Source organism: Cajanus cajan, chromosome 2 (assembly GCF_000230855.2).
Source record: "Cajanus cajan strain Asha chromosome 2, NIPB_CcT2T_4, whole genome shotgun sequence".
Classification (NCBI taxonomy): Eukaryota; Viridiplantae; Streptophyta; class Magnoliopsida; order Fabales; family Fabaceae; genus Cajanus; species Cajanus cajan.
In genome coordinates this window covers 69,316,889-69,331,108 of record NC_138518.1, presented here as the reverse complement: position 1 = coordinate 69,331,108, position 14,220 = coordinate 69,316,889, and the positions used below count along the sequence as shown (strand labels likewise).

The 14,220-nt window shown below is 31.9% G+C and overlaps 1 protein-coding gene across 1 annotated transcript; it reads right to left on the bottom strand.

The window, feature by feature from the left end:
- Window positions 1-180: 180 nt before the first annotated feature.
- On the bottom strand, window positions 181-3,666 carry LOC109789741 (pyruvate dehydrogenase E1 component subunit beta-3, chloroplastic). Its single transcript, XM_020348772.3, has 4 exons — window positions 3,332-3,666; window positions 3,066-3,169; window positions 2,896-2,936; window positions 181-1,548 (listed from the first exon to the last, which is right to left on the bottom strand). Exons 1-4 carry the CDS (start codon window positions 3,432-3,434, stop codon window positions 576-578), a joined length of 1,221 nt encoding a protein of 406 aa, XP_020204361.1. The 5' UTR covers window positions 3,435-3,666; the 3' UTR covers window positions 181-575.
- Between the last annotated feature and the right edge of the window lie 10,554 nt (window positions 3,667-14,220).

The window sequence follows — 14,220 nt, the reverse complement described above, 5'->3', positions numbered from 1 at the left end:
AGCACAAGTCTATAATTAAAATTCCTTTTACTATTGTATGAGCATACAGGCTGAAGGGAGGATGGAAAGGAGTTACGTGATACAGTTTACACGTTCTTTAAACTAAACCATTAATTCTTTTTAATTCTGATTGATATATTTCACTTCTAACCAGACCTTCCAATTAGAGCATAAGAGCACTCAGAAGTCAAATAATTAGTAAGATTGAACATTCAAAATCCTTGAGAACTACAATCAAACGAACTAATTCAAAATAAACAGGGTCTATAACAGATACTTGCTGGCTTCAACAGTGACTAGAAAAATCTCCCTAGGTATAGGGCTTTGCCTATCGCTTACACACACAAATGATGCAGATGAACAAATTGAGAAAGATTTGGATTGGGTTGACAGTTCTAGATATTCTTTTTAAAAAATTGCAAAGGTTAACAGAAAATAAATAGAAATTTAAAGTTATGGGACTTCAGAAATAAAAGGAAGTAAAAGAGAAAATCATGTTGAAAATTCTAGCTTAATTTAACAAGCACAATAGCTTTATCAAAAACCATACCCTAACTGCATGTGTTTATTTGAAATCACTGGCAGAGCTGCTCAACTGCAGTCACAATCTGAGCAGGTTGAACCACTGTCCATTCCTCCAGTGTTCCAGCATAAGGAGTTGGCACATCCTGAGAGGATAAACATACTATAGGAGCATCCAAATAGTCATGGAAATTTTCTGTAATAGCAGCTGTCAGACTAGCACCAATTCCACCTGTCCGCATGCACTCTTCCACAATTAGCACTCGGTGTGTCTTCTTCACTGAATTCCCAATTGTGTAAAGATCAAATGGTTTCAAAGACCTGATATCAATTATTTCAGGGTCATACCCCTTGTTCACCAGTGTCTTAGCAGCTTGCATGACATGATACCTCATCCTGGAATAGGTTAATATTGTGACATGCTCCCCAGGCCTAACCATCTCAGCTTCTTCAAGTGACAGTACATACTCTTCATCTGGAATTTTCTCCTTGAGGTTATAAAGCAAAACATGCTCAAAAAGAATCACAGGGTTCTCGCTTCGGATTGCAGCTTTCATCAAGCCCTTGGCATTGTAAGGGGTTGAGCAAGCCACCATCTGGATTCCAGGGATTGACTGAAAATATGACTCCAATCGCTGTGAGTGCTCTGCTCCAAGTTGCCGCCCAACTCCACCAGGTCCACGAATGACAATTGGTATTTTAAACTGGCCTCCAGATGTGTAATGGAGCATGCCACAATTGTTAGAGATCTGGTTAAATGCCAGAAGTAGAAATCCCATGTTCATGCCCTCAACAACTGGCCTCAGACCAGTCATGGCTGCTCCAATGCCCATGCCCGTAAAGGAGTTCTCAGCAATAGGGGTGTCCAAAACTCTAAGGTCCCCAAACTTTGTGGCGAGGCCTTTAGTCACCTTGTAAGATCCTCCATAGTGACCAACATCTTCACCCATGACGCATACACAAGGATCCCTCTCCATTTCTTCTTCCAAACCTTCACGTAGGGCTTCAAAAAGGAGAAGCTCATGCCTAAAAATAAAAGGCATATATGGTGAATTCTAGCATTATTGGTTGAAAACTTTTTGCAACGTTCTTGTGCATGTAATTCAGAACTGTCAATACATGATGTTGCTTAAAACATTTTTTATTTATTACCTTGTGTAGGCATATCGGATAGTGAAAGAAAAATGGCATGTGTCTTGACACTTGAAACAGATAAGCATTGCAAGTACATATTTAGATTCTTTACTAGTCTTAGCAAGAATGAGTAGTAATTGTAGACATCATGGGATTAATGAGTTCTTTCATTACAAGGAATTGTAAAGTAACAATAACACAACTATCCCAAAAGCTGGGTGAAAACACAAACCATATAGTTCTAACCCGTTCTCTCACGCAAGAACCCTTCAGGTTCGAGCTGGCTGCCCTACTTTGTGCTGAAACTTAACTTTTATTTAGATGCATGAATCGAACTCATCACTCTCATAGAAGCTTTGATACAATGTAATTGACAAACTACCCCAAACTCATCACTTGCATAAGATGATCTCTTGGGAGTATTTTTCATATGATTCTTATTCAACAAGGATTATGAGATATCCTCTAGATATTCTAAAATAAGAATAGGATGTCTTTAGTCTGTGTTATATTGACATACAGAGAAAGGGTTGTATAGTCAATTCTATAGAGCATGTTTGTTCTTTGCTACAGTGTCATATTGTTTTCTGATGAATGCCATCTTATTCATCAAAAATTAAAAAAAATAAAATAAAATGAAATAAAAATGTCCAGAATCATTTTGTACTTTCAAGAAGCATTTATTAACAAACCAGAAGATAAACTATATTAACTAAATTCATTGTAACTACAATCTGGACCTACTTTCATCTCATTTATCAAAGGGTGCTGACGATGGGTTGAAGTGGTGGCCAGTTTCTCACATTTTTTACTTATTCATAAGCAATGGAATTTGGGCCAAGTTTTACTGTTTTGACTTCCCTTCTTTACAATGCTTCATTTTGCATCTATACCGAACTCACTCTAAAGCTATGCTTAATTGGAATGAATAAGGCAAAAGACGAAATTACAAAGGTATGCAGATTCTATTGTGTTCAAATACATTGCCATTTCTACTCCCCATCCAACCACGGCCCAAGTGTTTGTAGACAAGACCATATTATTATTTGATTACTCTTGCATGCAATTTTAGGAAAACAGAAAGACAGACATTGATTACAGGTCTGACAATTAAATAAATTCAATCTATCAGCAAAAGGGTAAACATATCAACATAGCTTCATCTCGCAAAATATAATTAAAAAAAATTAAATTTGTATAACATGGAAATACAACAGCAAGTGACTGCAAGAAACATACCCAGATTTTGATGTAGAAGCCACAGAACTGCCTCCTTTTGTCTATAAACAACCAACAAACACAATTAACAAACTTGGGACAACATGTATACCCTATCCCAATTGATCCCAAACCAAACTGCAAACAAAAAAAAAAAAAAGGAATGGAATGAGAGTGATGAGGTAACTAACTGCAACTGCATTGGGAATCAACAATTCATGCTTACGAGCTCCGGTCTTCATAACCTGGCTTACCCTTGCATCAGATCTGACCACAAATATGCCATCTTTCCTCTCTGAACAAACCACAGAATGAAGGAAACAGCATTTAGAAGTCAATAACACTAGCCCTTAGGAAACTAAGTATACGAGAGAAAGCAAAAAAAAATAAATAAAAAAAATCTTAATAAGCAGTTTGAAAATTTTAAAGCAAAAGGAGAGAAATTTACGAAGCGAACCTGAGAGGGATCTCCGAGAAGGAAGGAGGAACTTGTTGGAGTCAAAGGAGTTGGAAGAAGACAATGGGGTCACAACTCCCAATCCCTGGAAAAGGGTCGCCATTGGATCAGCCAAGAACGATGGAAATGAAGAGAGAGTGTGAATTTATGTATGGGCGGAGAAATTAAGGAAGATTTAAAGCAGTGTTAGTTAGTTTGAGTTATGTCGTGTGTTTGTGCACTAATAACAACGTTGGTTCACCTAGCTTCCTTCTTTCTTTGTTTCTTAATAATATTTTGCTTAGTTTCCATCGCCAGCGCCACCTCTTTCTTGTGGACGCTGATGCCTTGCCTTCTTGGTGGCCTAATTGGACCCAACCTTGTTTCTAATCACACCTCACATTTTTTTGCTTTCCACTTTACCGGCCCAATTTCTTTCTCAAGCTTCTCTTTCTCTTTCGTAGTTCCTACCCTCAGTAATATACATTAAATAATAAAATATATATATATATATATATATATATATCTAAAATATTTGGACCGTTTGATAATAATAACCACATGATCTTACTGGGAATCCTGGTCGTGTGGGAGTTGCATCTAGCATGACCAACTTGTGTTTCTGTTCTTGCAACCCACTAATTTGTCAGGAAATCTGCACAGTTAATCTCTAAATATTAAAATAACGCAAACACCTGATCTTTAATAAAAGTGTTTACTTTCACATCTCTAACTTATGTTAACATCAACATGAGAACTTTATTTATCACCATCAAACTTATTCAAATATTTAAAATAATTATCCTTTTTCTTAAGATGAAATAAGAATCATAAACTATTTAACAAATTTAAGCTTTACAAAAAAAATTCTAAATGCGATCTGATTATTAAATAATATATTAAAATTTAATGGATCAAATTAATAAAAATAATTCTTAAAGAGCACATGAATAAAAAAAAATATATTTTTCAAGAATTAAAATATATAAAAGGAATCTTACATCTTGTAATTAAAATTATAGTAAGCCTACAAAACAAAGAAAGAAGTTACTGTATCGCAATCCTCTTTACATCCCTTTATTTTGAAAAGCTTTGGAGGTTGCAATTAATTTAAGAATTTAATTAGAACGTAGACAAAACAAAATTTTATCACATTAAATTTCAATTTTAAAAGATTAGTATTAGTTTTGTAATACTTATTTTAAAATTAAAATTTAAAATATTTTAAAACAATTTAATAATTAAAAAATCTTTAATCCGACAATATATGAAAATTAAATTCTTTTATTTTAGCTTGAACCAATTAAAAACCTTTGCCTAAGTCCGTGTTTTTATCCACCAAAAGTTATTTTGCTAGTTGTAGTTGGAAATCCATTGCCAACTAATCATTATTGGTTCTTGATACTTCCTTGATTTGATTAGGAATGTATCCGTGAAATTGTCGAATAGCTTCCCAAATTGACTAAAAAGTAAAAAAGAAAAGTAGCCAAATTTTCCCACGAAAGATATATAAAACTTGTTCCACCTATTCTGATGTTTTCTATCTGTCATGCAATGAACCTATGGATAAAGGAATTTTAGTGAACTAAAATGAATTGGATGTGTAAAATTTTCTGTAGACTTGTCGTGTAACTATTTAGTTGCATGCGTTTTGTTAAAGGTCAAAGGGGGTGTAAGTGAAAGACTTTCCTCAAAGCAAAATACTTTATTGGTAAATTGCAACCACCCAAAATGACTAAAAGTTTGTCGTTTCTAGGAGCACTGAATATTATTTTTCTTATATAAAATAAAATGCACTAATTTTATTTTTTACATTGTTATTTTTTATAAATTTTTATACATGATAAATTTTTAAATTTTTATAATAATTATTTTAAAATTATACTCGATAAGATTTATAATTGACTAATAATATAAAAAAAATATCATACACTAAAAAGACATGAAAATTAAACTCATATAAAATATACATCATTTCAATACTAAAATCTCTTATTGGGGGATTGTAATAATCATATAATATATTTTTAAATATTAATATGGAATTTAAATAAATGTTTATCTAGATTTTATTAAATATCTATAATTTTAGATTTTTATATGTAATTGTAAATTGAAATTTGCAATAATATTATTTTCTATGGTCGTCATAATATTATAAATTGCATAATTACCAAAAACTACAAGTCTACAACAATAATTAACTTTAATTATCACGTGTTACGTACCTAGTTAGCACATACATCTAGACGCCTTTCATAATCCCTGTGCAGGGAAATGTGTAAAAATTAAAGCCAGCGCAATAAACGTGGCCTTAATTCGTTGTATGGTAATAATAATTAGTGTTTTTGAAGCATATGTTAACAGAGATTAATTTATTATTGAATGGATGCATTTTTAGGGTCATTATGGAATAGATGTTACTCCTTCCATTTTCTTATTCATAGTCGTTTAAGGTTTTGCACAGAACTTAAGAAAATGATTGAAATTTTAGCTTTTAAAAATATTTATTACTTATTTTTCTATTTTATCTTCTATTTTTTTATAAGTATTTCATTGGAAACATATTATCCTTTTAAATGCAACATTAACTTCACATAAGTGGTTAGAGAAAAAATAGATAGACATTAGAAATAAATAGACACATTGTTCAGTAAACATACATTAATTATCAAGGATAAAAAAGAGAAAAAAAATTAATAAATCATTGATTTTAGTAAAATGACAATGAAAAAAAAAACGACAAATTTTGATAAAAACGACTATAAATAAAAAATGGAGGGAGTAATATATTAAAAGATTAGTCTTTGGTTTAAAAAAAAATAATACTCTCGATTCATTAAAAAAAAAACCACATAAAGAAAAGAGTAAGAAAAGGACCAAACAAACTTTAATAAAATTAATCTATATAATATATTTTTCTTTAAATTTTAAGCTTATATTTTTTTTTCATTTTTTAAATGTTTAAAAGTTTTAGTTAAATTGGTTTGATTTTAAATATCATAATAAAAATTTTATTTGATTTAATTTATAAACTTGTGTTGTCGTAGTGAATCACATGAAACAACTATAATGGATTTGATACGGTGATAAAGAGTCCTTGTGACTACATTAAAATAGTTTCTAAAACTTAATATTAAAATGAAGTTTGTTTAGAAATAATTTATCACTTTGGGATGTCACTAGCGACACCTCTATCATATCATTTATTTATTTTTCATTAATTTTTTAACCTAAAAATTGCTTTAACTAGAGCACGTTGTTTGGATGCTAATGTCATTGCAATCAATTGCAGCATTTGGTATGTCCCAACTGGTTGCAACAGTATTTTTTTTTTTTTTTATTGTTTGTCATTGTAGTCCATCATGAATGTTTTTTTAAAAAAGTTGCAACGAACCACAGCAAAAGAAGTTTCTTTTTGTTTTTAATTTGAATGCCCCAAGGAGTTATGGTGAAATGGAAGGTACAATGGTATTATTTTTTATTTAATGTTCTTTTGTTGTAGAGGCACACTAGACTATACAAAATATATATGTTAAGGATTGTCTATGAAACATTCATATATCGCTTAAAGAAGAACATAAATTTGAAATGGATGAAATGGTTGTGCATTAACAGTAAGAGAGAGAGAAAATCAATTATACAAAAGAATTTAGAATTTGAGGTGATGTGATATTATGTTAGCATAATAGGGAAGAATTAGCTTTAGTGGCAAGAAGAACAAAATCAAGAATAAAAACTAAGGTTTCAGAAATTAGAACCAATTGGCACATAAAATAGTATTGGTGAAAATTGAAAAGGCGAAATAGTAGAAATCATAAAGGAGACGGCAAAATAAAAGATAAGGGGCTAATATGAACTCAATATTTATTGATTATTGATTTTACATCGGTTTTTGGCGACAATCAAATTAAAAAAATTTGTTTTATTGTGACTGGTTGCAACTTAAAAAAAAATAATAAAAAAAAACTTTTACAATAGGTCACAATGACAAATAATAAAATAATAATATAAAAAAAATATCATCGTAATTGTCAATTTGGTTTGACCATCCCACAAATAATGTCAAATTAGGCATTAAAATAATATTAATGAAATAATCTAAACTATTGTCAATATATAAATTTGTAATAAATATTATAAAATAATATAATATAATAACAATAATAATTTTTCATTCTTTTTTATTTGTTTATAGAATTGTGGTTATAAATTTAAAGTTAGAATTAATTACTATAAGAGTTTCATCACTCCTATTACATCTTTGATGACTTGACCTTATGACCTAATTGTCAAAGACAACATGTAGTCACGCTTGTATTTGTACTCATAGAGTCACAATAATGACTCGCCATCACCACTCAAACGATGGACACCAACACGACTGACTCTATACTCAATACTCACGTTGTCGTTGAGTTATCACTTTTTGCTTTATTGTTTATTGTTGGTATTTCCTCTTGGTTCCAACTCTTACCAAATACCAAATATGTTATTTTATTTTTTAAGACTTGTATTGTGCGGATTGAAAATCGTGAATTAAATTTTGACTTGTTACTTTATTGATTGTTGTTGTTACTTGTGAATTAAACTAAGAATTATGTTGGTTTGTTGTTGTTTTATAACATAGCGGGAACTACAAACTAAATGAGTAAACTTGTTTAGTTTTCAATATTGCAGTCATGAATATTGATGACATTTTTTGATAGCTTGGAGGATGATTTAGGTACAATGGAAACTTCATTTAACATAGAGAGAGAGAGTATCTTGTTGCTACTAATCCTTTTGTTACTATTATTGATAATAAAAGCAAGAGTATGGTTATTAATGACCATGACCAAAATATTGAAAAGGCTAAAAAATTGAACTTAATACCTCTAAGGTATGGAACTATATTGAAAAAGTTGAAGTGATAAGGTGTTTCATGACTACACAAAGATAACTAGGTGTTTCATGATATTATCAATTAATCATATTATTATAATTTTATTTTTTTTTCTCATTGTAAAAAAATAGATTTAATATTTTTAAATATTTTTTTTAATCATGCCAATTTGGTATAATGACTCAATAGCCCAACATACGCCAAGTTGAGCCAAAAAAATAATAGCTCATAAAGAATATAGGTTAGGCTAGCCTAACCTAAAATAGTATTTGGTATATGTATGTTTGATTGGGTCTGACCAACCTGGCCTATTTGACACCTTTAATTGTAACATACTAGGTGTCGCAACTCATTACAATAAATTAGCATTGGCGCCACGTGTCCTAATTGACACGATTTTTAAGTATTTTAAAAAATGACATGGCAAGGGTGTTACTAGGTTGGTTAGTGACACCTCCTGTTAATCACTCCAAAGTGAGAAATTGTTTTTAAAAATCCCACCTTGACAAAAAGTCTTAAAAACTACCCCAACGTGGTCAAAAAGCCTAATAAAGAACTCTAATTTTGGAAAAGAACAATCTTCTTATGTCATTAATCTTTTTAAAAATACATGAATACACACACACACATAACTGATATCTCAAATAATCTCTCAAAAATTTTGTCTTAAAAGTCTATCTTATTCACCAATTGATTATGTAATATACCAAACATCTTACGTAATAGATAAATAATTAAGGATATACATGATATGACAGATAAACTCATTACCCCCTCATGTTGGAGTATGCAACTTCCAAATGCTCATCTTGTGTGATAAGGAAGTAAATTGAGTAGGACCAAGTGTTTTAGTGAGTATATTAGTCATTTGTGCAATGGAAGAGATGTAAGTAGGTATAATGTTGTCTTTTATAATCTCATCCTTAACAAACTGATCGTAAATTTCAATATGTTTGATACACCCATGGAAAATTAGATTTTTAGTAATGTGAAAAGCAACTTGGTTATCACAATGAAGACCCATTCATAGATTGAGAATGAGTGATATCAAGCTTAGAAAGAAACACCATAAGAAAAATAGAAAAATTAAACAAAAATTATTTAATGTGCTTTAATCTCTCATGCCTATGTCCACAACATCTTTATTATAAATGAATTATCTAAAAAATAATATTATATATGTTTGAGAAATCTTCCTTTTGAGTTTTATGAATTCAATCTTGAGAAACCAGCCTTATAAGTTTTATTAGAGCTGTCAAAACGGGCCAACCCGGCCCATGTGGGCCGGCCCACCTTGACCCACTTTAAAAACGAGCCAACCCAACCCGGCCCACTTGTAATTTTTTCAAAAAAAATTTGGCCCGGCCCGGCCCACCACGGGTTGGTGGGTTATACGGGCCAGCCCACCAGCCCACCAAAAATTAAAAAAAAATTATTAACAAAATTCAAAATTTTAAATTAATTATAAATTAACATAATAGTCATAAAATTAACATCATTAATAGTTATAAGTCATAATTCATCATACAAAATTAAATACAAATCATGATAAAAGTTTAAAATAAAAATTTTCAATATATCATCATACAAAATAAACTACAAATCATATTCAAATTTTTATTGAAAAAAAAAATGGTGGGTTGGTGGGCCACCCGGCCCACCACGGGTTTAGCCCGGGTGGGCCGGGTCAAAGTGGGCCGGGTTGAAATATACCCACCTACTATAAAACTTCAATTTTTTTTGGCCCGGCCCGGCCCGTTTTCAAGGTGGGCCGGGTTGGCCCACGGGTCCCGGCCCACTTTGACAGCTCTAAGTTTTATGATGAAATATATATGAATCCCTTTTCCTAAGTTTTATAACGATGAAACTTAAAAAGCCTCCTATGAGTTCTATGTGAATGAAACTTTGTATAAATGATGGAAATCTGTCTAACACATTGAGGGATTATGTATAAATATATTAGATATCTTTTCATAAAAATAGGAAAATAATTAGAAATATACATGATATGATAAATAATCACATTAAGTGAGCATAAATCTCATTCAAATGGTGGCAATGAGGAAGGTTAGTGGCATATGGATTCACGATGATGTTGGGGTATGTCCATGATGCCTTTACAATTAGGGTGACAATGAGTCTTGGCTAGCATCCTAACAATTTGCAAGTAAAATTGTGGCTCTATGATTAGAGTGACAATGAGTCTTGCACAACACGTGAGATGGTGGCATCGCCATATATGTCTTTAAGATTTGGGTCACGATGATGGCTCTATGATGGGTTCACAAAGTGCATGGTAAAAAAAAAATATTTTCTAATATTATTATTGTTTGAAGACTTAATCATGTGACTTGAACCAACTTGATAGAGATTAATTGTAACCCTCTTTACTCTTCGTGCAATAATAAAGTAGTATGAAAAATACTTCATTAACTAAATAGAAAACTAAAATGTATCACATTACAATTCTCCAAATAACAATATTGAAAACCAAAAACAATTAAAAGAATACTAACCGAAGCAAAAAATGTTTAATAGAAACTAAATTTCTAATGTAATGATAAAAAGAAACATTCTTTGACTAAAGTCCTGATGTCACATCTTATTAGAGAGATCCTAGCATAAAACTCAAACTCCTCCATAATTAAATTCACCTATGTAAACACACCAAGACAAGACAACAAAAGAAAAAGGATAATAAAAAATATTTCACTCTAACTATTGGTACAAGAAATGACCAAGTAACCATACATATCAAATACCATAATATATAGAATACATGTGATTCAACATGTATTCTATATATAGCAATTAAAACAAATAAGAACCATTCATTTATATCTTATCACATCACATCTCATCTTAAATCAATGTCACAATTTAAACACATTAGGTGTGTTATGTTCATGTAAGGATAATACTCTGCTAACTACATGCATGTGGTGCTAGTAAGACACTTTATTCCTGCTCAAAGACTAAGTAGCCTAAGATTTCATGTCGAGTTAAGTTATTATCACAAGTTCACAACACTCTATACTAGGAAAAAATATACCAGTGACGCATCGGGATAACTATGTTGGCCAAGTTTCACCTCATTCACACAAAGTGGTGAGATTAAGACCCCTAAACTAGGGATGACAATGTGGCCCGGGGGGGGGGGGGCGAGTAGCAGGATACCCGTATCCGGCTCATCAGATAAAAGTTCGCCCCTATCCATCCCATACTCGCGCGAGTATTGGTGTAGCAGATACCCGTGATTTTTATAAATATTCACAGGTATCCATAAATATTCATGGATATTTGTGGATTATTTTAAACATTTAAAAAGTATTATAAATAACTTTAAATTTATATTTGATGTTTAGTATATTGAAATATTGAAGATAAACAATTTATATTAATTTTTGAATTTGTAATTAATGATAATTTTTATGAAATATTAAAAATAATATAAAAAAATGTAAGATAAAAATATGGAGTGAGGTTCTGATGAGATTGGGATCAATTCTACTATCTAACCGATAACTCATACCTGGAGCGAGGTTCTTACTTTCCCTTACCTTGATGGATGCTAAACTCTTGATTTGGATCTTCAAGATGTTCTCTCACTGCCTCTGATTCTCCCTCCTTTTTAGATCACGAGATGCACATGTTAATAAAAATTAGGTAGCCCTAGCCTACTTATTTGTTTATATAGAAACCTTAACATATTCCGTACATAGTCCATCAGCAAAAACTTAATTTAATTATTTTTCATTATTTTAAAATAAATAACTCAATTATCTAATATAATTAATTTAGAAGATATTCTTTTTTATTAATTACTCTCATTTTCAAAATATCTCTCAATTAATTAAATTAAAATATTTCATTAATTTATTGAGAAAATTTTGGAATGTTACATTAATTCATTTGTTGACCCAAAATCATATAACTCAAACTAATTAAACCTACAAATTTTATTTATATAAGACTTTTAAACCTTAGTTAGTTTTGATTAATACAAAGAAAAAAGTTTTCAATAAAGTCTGTGTTTTTCTAAGGGATGTTTGATACACGACACTTTTCTTTTATATTTGAAAATCATAAAAAAAAAATTGATTGGTCATAAATATTTTGTTTAATATTTTAAGTGTTATCTATAATAAAAAAATTTACTGTATTAAATAAAAAAATCATTCTCATGGAAATAATTTTTTGGGAAAAATAGTTTCCCACCTTTCCATGAAAATAATTTTATGAAAAATCTAAAAATCATTCTTGAGAAATAATTTTTTCTATGAATGTTATTTTTTTAAAATAAAAATTAAATACAAAATTAACAATTTTATATCAAATTCACATGAAAGTAATTGTTAATATTATTATTATATTTTAAATGTATAATTAATTATTATAATTGCAGATTATTTTTAAATGTTTTATTTTAGCAAGTATCCATAAATATTTTGCAAATATTCACAAATATTTATCAAATTCATGATTATTTTTTGGCTTAAATATGTTTAAACTACCTCAAATTAGTTCGATTTTCAGATTACTACTTTTTAAATTTTTTTTTGTTAAAATTACCTGACAAATTTTTTTTCTTTAATTTAGTACTTGACGTTAGTTTCCTCTATTAAATGATGACGTGACAAACGGACTGTCATGTCATCACCCAACAGTGTCTACCACGCCATCCAAGGGACTGTCACTTGGACATGGTGATTACGTGGCAAACACTATTGGGTGATGACGTGGCAAACACTATTGGGTGATGACGTGGCAGACCGTCTGCCACGTCATCACTTGACAAAGAGGGACCAACATCAGGTACTAAATTAAAGAAAAAAAATTAGTAAGGTATTTAAAACAAAAAATAATAAATTAATAGGTAGTAATCTGAAAATCGACCTAATTGGAGGTAGTAATCTGAAAAATCGACCTAATGGAAGGTAGTAATCTGAAAATCGACCTAATTAAAGATAGTAATCTGAAAATTGTCCACGTGGTAGTCCCTTGGATGACGTGACAGACACTATTCAGTGATGACGTGGCAGTTCATTTGTCACGTCATCATTTAACAGAAGAAACTAAAATTAGATACTAAATTGAAAAAAAAATTTGTCAAGTAATTTTAATAATAAAAAATTAAAAATAATAATCTAAAAATTAAACTAATTCGAAATAATTTAAATATATTTAAGTCTTATTCTTTTAACGGATTTATAAGAGCACCTCCAGCAGAGGGTGCTTGTGCTGTTTCTTAAAATTAAGCAACGGAGCTTATAAGCATTTGCCATTGGAGTGATCCTACGTGGCAAGAAAAAGTTGAAAATTTTTAGAACCGTTCCTTCCTGAAGCTCCGGTGCTTAGGATTGTGAAATGCCAAATGGAGGGTTCTTATTGGTTCATCTGTCCAAGCTGGCCGCTTCAACATCTCCATGCCCAAAGCCACGAACCGTCGCACATAAGACCTCCCCGTGAGCTAGCAACACCGCCGGAGATTCACTCGCACCAGCACCAGCCACTGCGGAGCTCCTCTGGTCGTCGTCCCCGTGGCCACCGTCGCCGGACCAGCACCATCACACTAGCACCTGGCCACCGTCGTCGCACCAAAGTTGTCGTCCCCGCACCAGTTCCGTCGCACCAGGACCAGCCCTCCTCTCGCCGTTGTCCCCGCACCAGTGTCGTCGTCCCTGTGGCCACCGTCGTCGCACCAGCGTCGTCGCCCACCAGCCATGAGAGAGAAGAGAGAATCACAGAAAGAAAAGAAAGACCTTGAAAGAGGGACCCGCGAGCGCCAGAACCCCTCCACCTCGCGTGCGACCACCGTCGCCCGTGACCCGTGGTCGCCCGTGACCCGTCCGCGCGCCAGTCGGAGAAGAGAGAGTGAAGAAAGAGTGAAGGGAGAGTGAAGGGAGAGGGCAGATCATGAATGGAGAGACTTTGATAATCGTAAATAAGAAAAAAGAGACGTTGGAGAGACGTTGAAACCCGTTGGAGAGACGTTAAAGAGCCGTTGGACTTCTATGTATAAATT

Excerpts from the sequence above, each read along its gene's own strand:
- LOC109789741 (XM_020348772.3), bottom strand. The coding sequence starts at position 3,434 with ATGGCGACCCTTTTCCAGGGATTGGGAGTTGTGACCCCATTGTCTTCT. Across the intron at positions 3,170-3,331 it reads TTCTCGGAGATCCCTCTCAG|AGAGGAAAGATGGCATATTT; the intron begins GTTCGCTTCGTA and ends TGGTTTGTTCAG. Across the intron at positions 1,549-2,895 it reads GCTTCTACATCAAAATCTGG|GCATGAGCTTCTCCTTTTTG; the intron begins GTATGTTTCTTG and ends TTTTATTTTTAG.